The sequence below is a fragment of the Cornus florida genome, unplaced genomic scaffold (assembly GCF_030987335.1).
Source record: "Cornus florida cultivar Cherokee Brave unplaced genomic scaffold, ASM3098733v1 CherokeeBrave_3.0.0_Hap2_Chr06, whole genome shotgun sequence".
In the NCBI taxonomy this organism is placed as follows: Eukaryota; Viridiplantae; Streptophyta; class Magnoliopsida; order Cornales; family Cornaceae; genus Cornus; species Cornus florida.
The window spans coordinates 105219144-105232855 of record NW_026775576.1 but is presented as its reverse complement, the minus strand read 5'-3'; the positions used below and the strand labels follow the sequence as shown (position 1 = coordinate 105232855).

The following is a 13712-nucleotide window of genomic DNA, read 5'->3' as shown; positions in this document are numbered from 1 at the left end:
CCGGTCATAATTTTAAAGTCCTAAATTTTTCAATACAATCTCAAGTTAAAGGAATCCTTTCACAACAAAATACAATTTTGCATGTCTTGGTTTTCATTTCAAAAGCTGTTAATAGTTTGGAATCGAGCTTGAAGAATAACAATTTCATGATTTGCAATCCTAATGAATCGAATCTTGATCACAAGGTCACGTGCTAACCAGAGTGAATCACAAGTCACGTGCTAACCAAAGTGAATAACAAGGTCACGTGCTAACCATGACCCTTCCCATTTTGCAGATCTTGTACTCCAAAGTTTTAATTTAATTCACATGCATGAAAATGCCTCCAACTGGCATATCTTAATGCGATTATTTTTTGCTGAATTATTCAGAGGCATAAACACGTGTCTTGTCTTCCGGACCCATAACCCAAATCGATAATAACTTGTTAAGGATATAGTTCTTGTGTAAGAAAATATAATTTTGTAAGAAAAAATGCACTAAAATATAAAAGATTTGCAAATAAATCAGTTCATCATATTGATTTACGAAATAAAAAGAAAAAATCATTTGAGGTGTGGGTATAAGATTATCTCCCAAAAATTTTCAAGACTGAAACCTCGCAGAGAAAACAGAGAAAAAAGAAAAAGAGAAAGTGCTATGGACTTCTTACAAATTAAAATTTAAAAATTATACTAAGAAACCTAAAATGCATAATAATATTCAGTATAATGTGATTTTATAGTTTAATCTTTTCCACTCCAAGGAGCTATCACTAGTACAGATTAAGAAATAATAAATTAAAGCACAAAAAATGCACATACTAGTAAACTAATTTCAGTGTTCATAGTAATCATACGATTTGTTACCAAGAAAAATCAATAGAGAGAGATCTATAATCCCAACAGAGGACCCTTGATTAAATACTCCAAGGCTCTTATTTAATAAAACCAAACTAAACCCAAAAATAAAGACTTCCCAATTTTATTTTATTTTTTTTTCTTCTCTTGAGCAACAAAATTATATACTTAAATCAACGAGTCAGTGACCTAACCGTATCGGATCCTTATATTTCAAATGGAGGTCAAAGGTTCAAGCCTTCATAGAGACGTATATGTGTGAGTACTAACTAAAAAAAAAATTCAAAACTGCATGCTTAATGATTTCAGGATAAGATAATATAGAGATGGTTTAATAAAAAACTTTTTAGTAAAATATAAGTTATGTTGATAGGTTGAATTAAATGTCCACTTGGACCTTATCATTTGCCATATACGAAACTCTCATAAAGTGAATAGCAAAAACAACAATAATAATTAATTCATGGTATATATATATATACTACAATAGTACAATGTAATATCACTGATACCAAAATTTCAATTTAGGTACGCCCAAAAAAAAAAAAAAAAAACTTAAATAATTAGGGGAGGGAAATTTGACACTATTTTTTATTTTTTATAAGGAAATTAAAGAGTAAATATAATTATTTTTCAAAGATTGCTTAAGTAGATGAGATGAAGAAAAATACGTCAGATTCGAGACTTATTAACGTAGAGAAATAATAAAACATGATTAAAAGACATAATTTAGAAAATAATAGTTTTAGGAGCATTATATACTAATTTTCGACTCACACACCAAGAAAAAGGTAACTGGCCAGGCACGTGCCATCCCTTGTGTGTCATCCAATGCGTGGACTTGAGTGCATCAGTTCACCATAAAACAAATTAGTAAAACTAGTATAGTGTATTATCGAATGTGCAGAGAAGTTATGCCATACATGCAAACGACACGAACACTGAGGAAGAGAAAGACTTTACACGAAGTTTAAACGATATGATTAGATTGGAGTTCTAAAGTCTTCTACATTTGTGTAGAAAATTGTGAACTGTTGCAGAGACTTTACACGAGGTTTAAATGACATGTTAAGATTGGATTTCTAAAATCTTTTACATTTGTGCAGAAAATTGTGAAGTGTTGTAGAGACTTTATACGAGGTTTAAATGACATTGAGAGTGGATCTCTAAAGTTTTCCACATTTGTATAGAAATATGTGAAGTGTTGTAGGCATGAAATATTCAACAAGAAATGTGGTAGATATTTGTAAAGTGTAAAAGATTTTAGAATACTAAATAATTTGTTAATATTGTAAATATTTATATAGAACATTGTAAAGGGTAGGAGTTGAACGCTAAATTAGATTTCTGTAAATGGGTGAAGATATCATTACTAAGTAGGTGAGAATGAAGTTAAAGACAAAATCTAAAAATTAATTTATAATATCATTAACATTGAAGCGTATAAAAAAGATAACATATTTTCATAAAACATGCTATCACAATTCATATAAGTGGAATCGATATTTTCAGAAAATATGTGATATCATATTAGATTTTTAAACAAAATATTTGTGAATTACTATGAATTACGATTTGATTAGTCTTGTTTTATTTAACGATTTCTACCTCTATGATCCACCATTTTCAAAATCTTAATACGTAGTAGTATTTTACTCACCTTTTGCAAACTTTTATACATGATTATTATATATATTCCATTCATATGCTATAAAAAAAGTACGAATAATCATGATAATATCTGATAGTTTCCCAGGCTACAATGCAATTGTCCTGAGTGTTTTAGTCTTGATCGTGCCACTCATTATAAAATAGGAGTTAGGTGTGATCTTGAAATATATGGATGATCACTAAATGATTAAAAAAAGACATATCATCATCTAGAGCTGACCAAGCACCCCTATAATTTGCCTAAACCAATTGGTCCACTCCATGGGACTGAATCAACTTCTCTAACATAACAAAACTCCAAGACACCAAGTCTGGTCTTCCGTATTCAAGGCCAAATTATCTATCCAAATCCAAATTCAATTGCAAAATATTTGAGTCTTCCATATTCAAGGCCAAATTATCTATCCAAATCCAAATTCAATTGCAAAATATTTCAGTCTTCCATATTCAATGCCAAATTATCTATTCAAATCCAAATTCAATTGCAAAATATTTGATAAACTCAAATTAGGTGACAATAATCTGAATTCAATTGCAAGACATTTGATGAACTCAAATTAGGTAACAATAATCTGAAATATAACCATAAATTAAGATAACAAGGTTGCAGATTTCTAAAGAAACTATCACGTTAAAAACCAACTTATGAAATTAATGTGGACTAATTAGCACTTGAAAACATCCTGTTCAACAACCAATCTCAGATTAAACCAAAGTCATATCACAAAGTAAAGCAAAACATAAATTTATCTTAAACATTGTCATCACAACAATAAAACTAACAATACAAGAAGTCTCCTTTACACATTTTATTGAGTCTCCTTTCCAAGTCCATTGTTGACACTCCCTTCATTTTTTTGTTAAATATTAAAATAAGGAAAAATAAATAAATAGTGATACTTATACCGAACACTTGTATTGAATTACCTAATAGAATAATTTTTAATTGGCTATTTATACCAAATACAACTAAGAGGAGGACCTCATTTTCTTATTTGCTGCACAATTGACCAATTAAAAGAGTAGGTCTACAAATTCATTGCAACAATTCCGTGCAAGAATCATTTTCCAAAAGAAATACTTAAGTTTAACAAGCACACTTAAGGAAGGCTAAAAACGGGAATTATATATTTGTTAATTTATTATGTGTTTTGGTGGAGTGTTTGTAACCGTCAGTTGCACCACGTCATCCTTACAACGATTGCGATGAATAATTTTTCCTCTTCTCTTCTCCCAATTTTGGGCGAATAGAAAAATACACAGTAAGAATGGATGAAGTATTCCTTCTTGTTTCTTCTCTCTCTTTTTTTTTCCTCCAACCAAACATGAGAAAGTTCACTTATTTCCACTCTCATTGATTCCCCCTAATCCTTCCCTTCAACCAAACATACCATTAGATTATGGGATTCAATAGACACTGTCGTATTCTGGGCCTTTGCTCCATGATTTCCTGGTGGGCCCATGTCTCGGTGGTTAGATTGGGCTTCGCTTCTATAGTGGTATCACCTCTCTGTCATCATGGTGGAAGGTGATGATTAAAGAACCAAATAAGTATATGAGTTTCTTATCGTAGAAAAAAAAATAATAATAATTGTGATTTTGTAAATTATGCTTAATTGCATATGGTGTAATATTTAGAAAAGAATGAATTCGAATTGTAGTATACGAATCATACCCTCACTTGAGCGCAGTTGCAATCACGGCAAGGAAAGACAACTAGACAAAAGAGCAGAGGCCGTTGTGTGCTGTCACAAATTGGCAAAATTAATTGTTTCCACGTATGATCAATGTGTTTTAGGTCATGCATTTTTATGGCACGTTGCAGTTTTGTATTTATGATCATAGTTATATATGCATCTTTATGATTAAAATTTATTAAAATTTGTAACTCTAGAGTCTTCCATATGCTCTGGCTGGACAGAGACCACATCCAATATCAACTCAGTTATAACATTAACACACAAGTGTTAAACAACTTTATTAAAAGTAACATGTGTTTCAAATAATTAATTTATAAATAAAATATCAATTATTAACTTAGTTCGTTTCCAATTTGGATTCCTATTATACTCTTCTTTTTCTTTTCTTTTTTTAAGACAACACATAAATAAAATAATAAATAATTTAAATTTTAACTAAAATAAAATTCAAAGTGTTTGTATTAAAATTCTTCTACTAATTTTAATTTCCACTAAAATAACTAATTTTAATTTCAACTAAAATAAAATATCAATTGAATTTCTAATTTAAAATTCTTCCACTAATTTAACTAAAAAGAATTTTCAATTTTTTTTTTTTTTTTTTTTTACTAATTTAACTAAAATAAAATATCAATTGAGTTTCTAATTTAAAATTCTTACAATAATTCATTTTTTTTTTTTTTTTTACTAATTTAACTAAAATAAAATATCAATTGAGTTTCTAATTTAAAATTCTTACAATAATTCAATTGGCTTTCTAATTTAAAATTCGTCAATATATTAAAAAAAGTTCTATTAATTTTAATTAAAATAAATTTTCCTTTTAATTAAAATAAAATACCAATTGAGTTTCTAATTTAAAATTCTTCTACTAATTTTAATTAAAATTCTTCTATAACTAAAAGGGTTTCTTATTTAAAAATATTCTAATAATTTAACTAAAATAAAATACCAATTGGATTTCCAATTTAAGATTCTTCTACTAATTGAATTAGATTTCTAATTTAAAATTCTTTTTTTTTAATACTAATTTTAGTTAAAATAAAATATCAATGTATAAGTGTGTATTTTCATAAAATCATATTTGATAAATTTTAAATTGTTATGTAATTATATTAAAAATTATTATCTTATAAATGTTTAATAAATTAAATGTAAGTAGGTGGTGGTTGTATATTAAATTATTAAACTTTAAAATTTTTAAAAGTTAATTTATAAATAGATTATAAATTATATTTTACTGAAGTGCACTTTTATTAGTTTCTATTAAACAATTAGGTTGGATTGGTTGGGCGAGTTACTAACACCATAGTGTTTTATGAGAAATACATACATTTTTATTTTATTATTTATTTATTATTATTAATTTTCTTTTTCAAGGTATGAAGTGTTAAAAATTAAATTAGTAGATGTAGAGAGTCAAAACCTGAATAAAACTGCTGTGAGAAACATGGATGGGTGCATGATAACTGCTATTTTTCCTTTTTTGTTTCATAAAAATAATTTCAAAGTTTAATACAATTCCTTTTTTGCAATCAATTAATCATATCCATATGGCATGGTTGGCCGGTCTATGAGGACTCTATGCACGACTAATCAACATTTATTTTTTTATGGACTAAGGGCTCGTTTGATATGGTTTTTGTTTCTGTTTTTACAAAAAGAGAAGCAAAAGGTATCACTTCTATTTAATTTATTTGTTAGTGTTTAAAAATTATATTTTAGAGTAGCTTTTAATGGTAGAAGAGTTTTTCAATCTGTTTCGCAAAATATTTACAGAAGCTTGTCTATTACTGAAATAATTGTTTTACCCTTAGATGGAGTATTTTTTTAAATTATTGTTGAACTTGTTTTTTTGTAACTCTTTCCGTAAAGACATACAAATAAACCACTCACTTTAATCAAATTTATCCACAACATGCCATGTGCAACATAATAATTAATAATACTAATAATAACAATAAGAATAACAATTAAGAGATTGCAAAAAACTATTTAATGATTTAGAAAATTTTGTAATTAAACATTTTGATTCTACCAAAATATAATAATAAGAATAATAAAATATTGAAGATTTCTAATTTTTCTTCCAAAAAGAAAATAATTAAACTCATGCTTTATGACTTCCCTAGAATAATATTATTGTTTCCTTATAATTACAAACTTAATTATATTATAAGGAAATTAATGAAAAAGAAGAAAGAAAAATATTGCCACGGACAACGTCAGGGAAGATCTATGACGGTGAATTAATCTAATAAAAAAAGAAATGCTATGCCAATGAATTGATCTGATTAAAAAAAAAAAAAAAAAAAAAAAAAAAACAACTTTAGTTTTGGGTAAATAACTGGAATCCATTGTTACAACAAAAGGGAATTCAATTTGAAGGTGAAAAAAAATTATAGATTTGTAACGGTAGAATGGACCGTTGAAATATGGTGATTACTCCTATGGAAGCCAATGATCGTTCGTTGAGGAGTTTCAAAATTATTTAGAGAAAATCGGGTAAAAAAAAAAAAGAAATAGGCAAGAGAAGAAATACCAAGGTTTAATGATAGATTGAAAGATTGAAGGAGTAAAGTCATCGATTATCTCTCGCAATAATCTTGTTCAAATTTTTTCTCTGGTTGAATGCTTGATGAATGGTTCTTGTGAGTATAACGGGATATGATGAATCGTTCTTATGAGTATAAAGGAATATCTTGCCAGAAAACACCAATGTGAGTTTTTTTGACACTAGGGTTTGGAAATAGAATTAAGAGGCTTTTTATAGAAATACTGTTAAAATTATAATTTGTTATGAGATAATATAAAAGATACGATGTCATTTAAAAAGTTTCATTAATATTCTCAAAACTCTTCCCGTCTATTTTAAAATCCCCAGCTTCTCCAAAACGAAAGCTCTTTAACAAAATTAGCTAAACACTACTCAAAACCACATCCAAACTCAAAAAGCTAAAATCTGCATTTGAAAAGCCAGTCAGGGCAAACAACTCCAAGAAACAGCTTTTAGGTCCAAAAATCCAAAAAGGCTGAAAAGCAGCTCCAAGCACTGCTCAAAAGTGAAAAAAAAAGCTTTCATGTCTGCTCTCTTACGTATTCAAGGCCAAATTACTTTATCCAATTTGAATTCAATTGCAAGACATTTGATGAACACTAATTAGATGACAATAATCTGAATCATAACCCTAAATTGGGATAAGAAGGCTGAATAAAAATTATAGGGTTAAAAACCAACTTATTAACTAGGAAAAAAAAAAAAAACAACTTATGAAATTCATAATTAGAACAAATTAGCACTTGAAAACATCCTATTCAACAACCAATCACACATTAAACCAGAGAGTCATCAGATCATATCACAGAGTCCACCAAAACATTAACTTATCTTGATCATTATTATCACAACAATAAAACTTACTAAAATTTCAGCAGTTAAGCTTTAAAAAAAAAAAAGCCAATTCAACAGATTTCAACTATACCACTAAATAACCCATATCAACACATTCTCAAACCCTAATTTGACCCACAACAGAGCGAACAGTCAAAATTAGGGCAGAGTTAGATTGGCAATACCGATGATGAAAACAATCACTCGGATTCATCAGACACCGTCAATTTCTGGGCCTCGAGGCGCTCTAGGGCTTTCTGGTGGGCCCAAGTCTCGATGGTGAGATCGGGCTTGGCGCTGAGGCCAACCCCGAGGATGACGATGGTGAGGAAGCTGGTGATGTAGCAGGGAAGTTCCCAGTCCTCCCACTTCCTGGTCTGGCCCGGAGGTGGAGGAATCCGGTTGAAGAGGTAGCCGTTGGGCCGCTCCTGGTGGCCCGGGCTGGTCCAAGGGCTCGGTCCATCTCCTCCGCCGCTCCGTGTGCGGAGGGTTGGTCTCAGGCGACTCCGGAGCATCCCTGCGGCGGTGGCGAAGGGCTTTGCTGACGCCATGGTAGAGAAAGAGCACCTTTGCTCTGGATTGTGAGATCTGAATCTCTCTGGTTTTGCCAAAGTGGTAAGGGTGTTGTGAAGTGTGGGAAGTTTTGGGAACTGCCGAGACGGTGTCGTTTGTTTTCCTAATACAGACTACAGGAGAAAAATAACAATGTCCTCTATATGCCAAACATAGTAATATCATTTATATAATTTGTAGATTACATAACGCGTAATATGGCTAATTGGTAAATATTAGTATTCAAATAACATTATGCAATTCTTATTTTCTGATGCTGTTACAATTCCTATTTACAAATTTTTTTAATTTATAAAAACTCAAATAAATCAATTAATACATCTTTTAATTCATCCATTAAAATACAAAGTTAATGGAACTCTCATTAAAGCTACTGCTTAAAATTAGTTCAGCCCAACCCAAAAATGGATGGAATCTGCATTCCACTATCATAATGTGTAGTGCCAAATTCCACCCAATTGCTTTATGTTTTTTCTTAGGATTTAGAACCTGGTAAGATTCAACTTAACCTAACTTGAGATTTAATTCAATTATATTTTTTATTGCTTGAGTTGAATTTGGTTTCAGCTTTCTCAAACTCGGCTCCAGTTGAATAACATATGCTAATTTTATTGTTGTTAAAATACAAAAAAATATAAATAATTTAAGATTAATTCAACTATTTTATGTGAATAAAAAATTACATCATCATTTCTCACTCCTATATATCATCATTCCCATCATTCCCACACGAGTAAATGAATGTGACCAATTTCAATACCACAACTCTTAAAATATTAATGAAAGAATTTGGATCTTCATAAATTCATTATACATATATACACCTTTAAACATATCCACGCCTCTAAAGTCTAAACCCTGGTTGGCTGTGAGAGAGGAATATTGAGAATTGGTCCTCAATCTATTCAGTATTCAGCATGATCACAAACTGTAGTAGCATTGTGCTGCCTCTTCTTACTTGAAAAATGTGGGAATAGAGAGACTGCATGCAGTTATACTTCTATGTATTCATAGTTATACATGTACTCTCTTCATATCTATACATGTAAACCAACCATAAAGCACTTACGTCTATTCTGATAAATCAAAGTTCAAGACCTAATCCGACAAACTCAATCAATCTATTTCAAATTTGATCCAATTTATTTCCATCAAAAGAATAAAATTTCAGGGTTGGAGTATCCACCCCCCGACTTACCCTTTATTATTTGTACATACCTGAGTGGAAGTTGAGCAAAGAAATGTTATTTACAGTAGATGGCCTGAAGTCCAGAGGATTATTCCACCGGCCTGACCGATCCTCAGACCATCTCATATCTACATTTTCAACCTCCAAATTTTCAATATGTTCCATGATGATCCCAGCTATACCATGTTTAACAAGTCCTCTGCATCCTGGTCTATAATCTACCAGCCCATCTGGATAATTTGTCCATCTCCTGTAAGTTAGGCTGACATTGATGAATTTCAAATTTCTTAAGAGGCCTTCTTTTGATCCTGATAAGAAGATGCCATTTTCAGAAGTTGCCGTTATGTTGATAAAGAGTAGATTAGATATTGAACCCGCTTTTGAATTCTTATCCCTTGGGCAGGTTGTCACGTAAATAGGTTCTGCTCTACCCCACCATGATGGATCATAATATCTTGTGCTGATATTTATGTTGGAGAAGGTAATATCACTTACATTTCCTGCACAAAAACAAATATTTAATAATACTCGAATCATCAATATTAATGTTCAAAATATTTAGTAATACTCGAATCATCAATATTAATGCTCAAAATAAGCTACATGAGATTATGAAAATCATAGGACATAAGAATATATGTATTGAGAAGTATAAAACAACAGACATATACCAACTGACTTAGGCTTTCATAAAGCCCAAGCATACTTGAGGCTTCAATTGAAAGGCTGAATGCCTTTTAATTTTATTTTTAACACTAGGGTGCTTATTAGCTAAGCTCAGGAAATTAACAAGGTTACAAATATGTTGAAGCTTGGTTCATTTGTCTCACTACTTGATTTTAAGCAAAACTTTAGCGGAGGTGATCCCAATGCAAACTCGAGCAGCTTAGATTCATTCAATTAAAGATCAAGCCAATAGCTTATCTCACTCACGCGTTTAAAAGGAAAAAAATACCAATTTCATAAAAGTTAAGACTAAGGATCTAAATATATAAATATGAATCCAAAACAGCAATAAAAATGGCCATCAATAAGCCCACCAACATGAAGAGTACTTTTTACCTTATATCCCAACTGAAATAGTGGTGGGAATTAACCGTTACCAAACCTGTGTAATCTGTCTTTAGATATTCTTTTGTTATTCAACAAAATGTCATGTACATTCATAAGTGCAAACCAAGCACCTCACTAGACAATCAATAGCAAAACTTCCAAGATGAGAAATCTCTAAAATGAATTGGCATGTTTAACCAGCTTATATTTTGCAGTAGAGAACTTTGAACTTGGCGTAATGGAGAAGGCCAGAACTTTAGACTTGAAAAAGGAAAACCTTTAACTATTTTCTTCTCAATGAATTACTACTACTCAAGTGATTCACACACCAGAATAATGGGAGTTCTGTAGTATTGTCCTGAATCTAGTTTAATGTACTAAAAGCAGTTTAAGCAGAAAATTTAGAAAAAGTTGTCAAAGACGTGGGAATTAAAGAGCTGTTACCTCCATCACGTATCTGAAATCCAAGCCCTCTATGAGAATCTACAATAGTAATGTTGTCAAACACCAGACCTTTAAAATCAAACCAACTAGCACTGCCAAGCTTGATCGCTGAAGATTTTGTTCGGATCCAAGAGTTCGTTGCTGTTAGGTTATAGAGGGGCCCATCGTATGTCTTTGGACAGATGGCGTCATCCCCTGTATTGATGTTGCATCTTGTGATGACAGTATTATTTGAATCATCTATATCTATTCCATCATTGTTGGGTGTATTGAAATCTCCATAGATTGAAACATCATGAATGAATGTATTATCACACAGTACTATGTGCAAGCTGCAATAACACAATCTTTTTTTTTTCAGATAACATCACGAATGGATGGAAAACAGCAATGAAAAGCAACTTGTAAATCAGTCCAGTTCAATCACACAATCTGTTTGACCGATATAGCAGGAAGGAATTCTAGACAAAGCATAAGTGTAAGCTAGTTAATTATTTCTACTTAAATTGTTACCGACTCGGAGTTTTTTTTAGCTACCCCATAGGTTACCCAGGAATTGATCAGAATTCATTCAGAAATGATAATTTTCCAACTTCAGCATTTAACCACATGATCCATTTTGTTCGTCTATGGAAATCTTTCGCATTTTACCCTAATGGAAGAAAAAAATCATTTAAATTTCCAGTCTCTAGTTACTTCTCTTCTTTCCTAAAAATCTGAACTATCAACTTCCCATTTACATATATTCTTGATGCTATGCATAACAATCCTTTGAATTGGTTCATCTCTTCACATTTATAGGTCAAAATATTTTCTAATTCGAATTTATTTAAATTACTTTTGGATGGGACATTGAATCAGCTTTGTCTTAAAGCATTTATTGTTTCTTATATACATATCCACATATAAGTACAATTATACACACACACACAAGGACTACGGTTATGCAGACCTATTGTTAAGAGACAGAATATGCTCTCTCATTAGTCTCACATGTCAATGGATGTTATGTTTTTTTGGTTATATTCAGCTAAGAAGGCAATTAATGGGCAAATGAGGATAATTCTCCCTACCCATAACCCGATTCAACCCAACTTATGTAGAATTTGATTTCTGAGCTTATTAAGAACTGTTCTCGAGTCAAATTAACAATCACTAGAGTTGCACAATGAACTTAGCTTTTAATGAACAATTAACCTCAGCTCGTTTAGGTTTACTAAGTAAGCAAGTTGAAATCGAGCTCATTTTTGTTGGTTGTTCTTGAGCTAATAGGATAGATTTATTGTCAATGATGGTTGGCGTTGTTAGCAAACTTTCCAGGATTCAGGGGCTTTAATTTTGTCCCAGGGATAATGTTCAAATTTTGTATAGTTCAAAGGTTTTTGTGCAATAAACACTTTTGATTATGTAAAAATAATCAATATTGTGATTTTCATATCAAAATTTATTTAAATTAGATAACACAGTGAGAGTTAAATTTTGGTCTTTTTTTTTTTATATCATTTTAACATGGGCAATAACACGACTCTTAATTTCATGGCGACTCAAAAGAAAATCATGACATAGTGGTGCGCAAGGTAGCAAAGAGAGAGGGAGGAGTGAAATACGCACCACCAGTAGGCCGGCTCAATCAGCTTGACGTCCCAAACCCTGACGTTCTTACACCGAAGAAACCCAACCAGTCTCGGCCGGCACTCGTCTCCCAAACAAGCTCCAGTCCGATTCCAACTCACCATCACATTCTTCCTCTCATCGAACCTCTCCACGAACTTCAATCCCTGGCCGTTGATTTCTCCTCCGCCGGTGATTCCCACGTCCACCGCGTCCTCGGCCAACACCACGTACCACCGGCTCGCCTCCGCCGGGTAGTCCTCCAGCCTTGTACCCCCTAAGATCTTGGCTCCCTTTTGGATCTCCAACACGACGCCAGATCTGAGGAAGACAGTGGCGGTGAGGTAGGTGCCCGGAGGGAAGACGACGCGGCATCCTCCGCTGCCGGCAGAGCAGGCGTTTATGGCGGCCTGGATGTGGCGGGTGTCGTAGTGGATACCGTCGCCGACGGCACCACAGTCGGTAACGGAGATAGTGGTGGTAGTTGATTGGGGGAGCTGAATGGTTGGTGAGGTCAGTAGTAACGTGGAAGGTTCTGATTGGAGGAGAAGAGAGAGAAGAACGAAAAGTGAAGTTAATAATTGGATAGAAGAGAGCGGAGTTGTTGCCATCTCTGACGAAAAATCAGAGTGGTTTATCGTCGGTTGGTGGCACTTTTGGGATGCTGCTTTTTCAGCGTACTTTTGTATACTCGATTATTTATTTTATTGTTAGTAGAGTTTTGGATAATCATCATACATGATCTACTATTTCAATTTCAGAGTTATTTAATTTTATACAAAAGAAATCAATAACGTTTTAGTTAAGAAAATAAAATTACTACAACCTTATTTGGTCACATTTGATAAGTATTACATTGAGTGATTTGGGAAGCCTCCTAGACTCAAACTCACGCACAACTAACTATATTTCAGTAGAATCGAATACTTAGACCTCTCATTTTGTAAAGGTATAAATCCTTGAAATTCTTTGACTAGATTTAAGTTAAGAGTACCCCCATCTCTTTTTCATTTTTGGACCTTCGGCATGCCAAAATATTTTAAGTTGAAATATTTTTCCGAAAAAGCAAAGCATTATTGTTAAGAAATTGATGAGATGTTGCATTGAAATCCCACCATTTGTTAATATGCAAGAAGGCCCATAATATCTCACCTTATAATGAGAGTGCTCTCATTATGAGCTCCCTTCTAGCAGCAACTCAATTAAATTTGTTAAATGAGACAACTCAAAATAATTTTCTC

General features: G+C 32.1%; 2 protein-coding genes across 2 annotated transcripts; both read right to left on the bottom strand.

Moving 5' to 3' along the window:
- Nucleotides 1-7574: 7574 nt before the first annotated feature.
- Nucleotides 7575-8152, bottom strand: LOC132314757 (uncharacterized). The gene has a single exon (XM_059813579.1). It carries the CDS (start codon nucleotides 8150-8152, stop codon nucleotides 7802-7804), a length of 351 nt encoding a protein of 116 aa, XP_059669562.1. The 3' UTR covers nucleotides 7575-7801.
- Nucleotides 8153-9296: 1144 nt separating this feature from the next.
- Nucleotides 9297-13220, bottom strand: LOC132313631 (probable polygalacturonase). Its single transcript, XM_059812490.1, has 3 exons — nucleotides 12472-13220; nucleotides 10861-11192; nucleotides 9297-9863 (listed from the first exon to the last, which is right to left on the bottom strand). Exons 1-3 carry the CDS (start codon nucleotides 13080-13082, stop codon nucleotides 9379-9381), a joined length of 1428 nt encoding a protein of 475 aa, XP_059668473.1. The 5' UTR covers nucleotides 13083-13220; the 3' UTR covers nucleotides 9297-9378.
- Nucleotides 13221-13712: the final 492 nt, after the last annotated feature.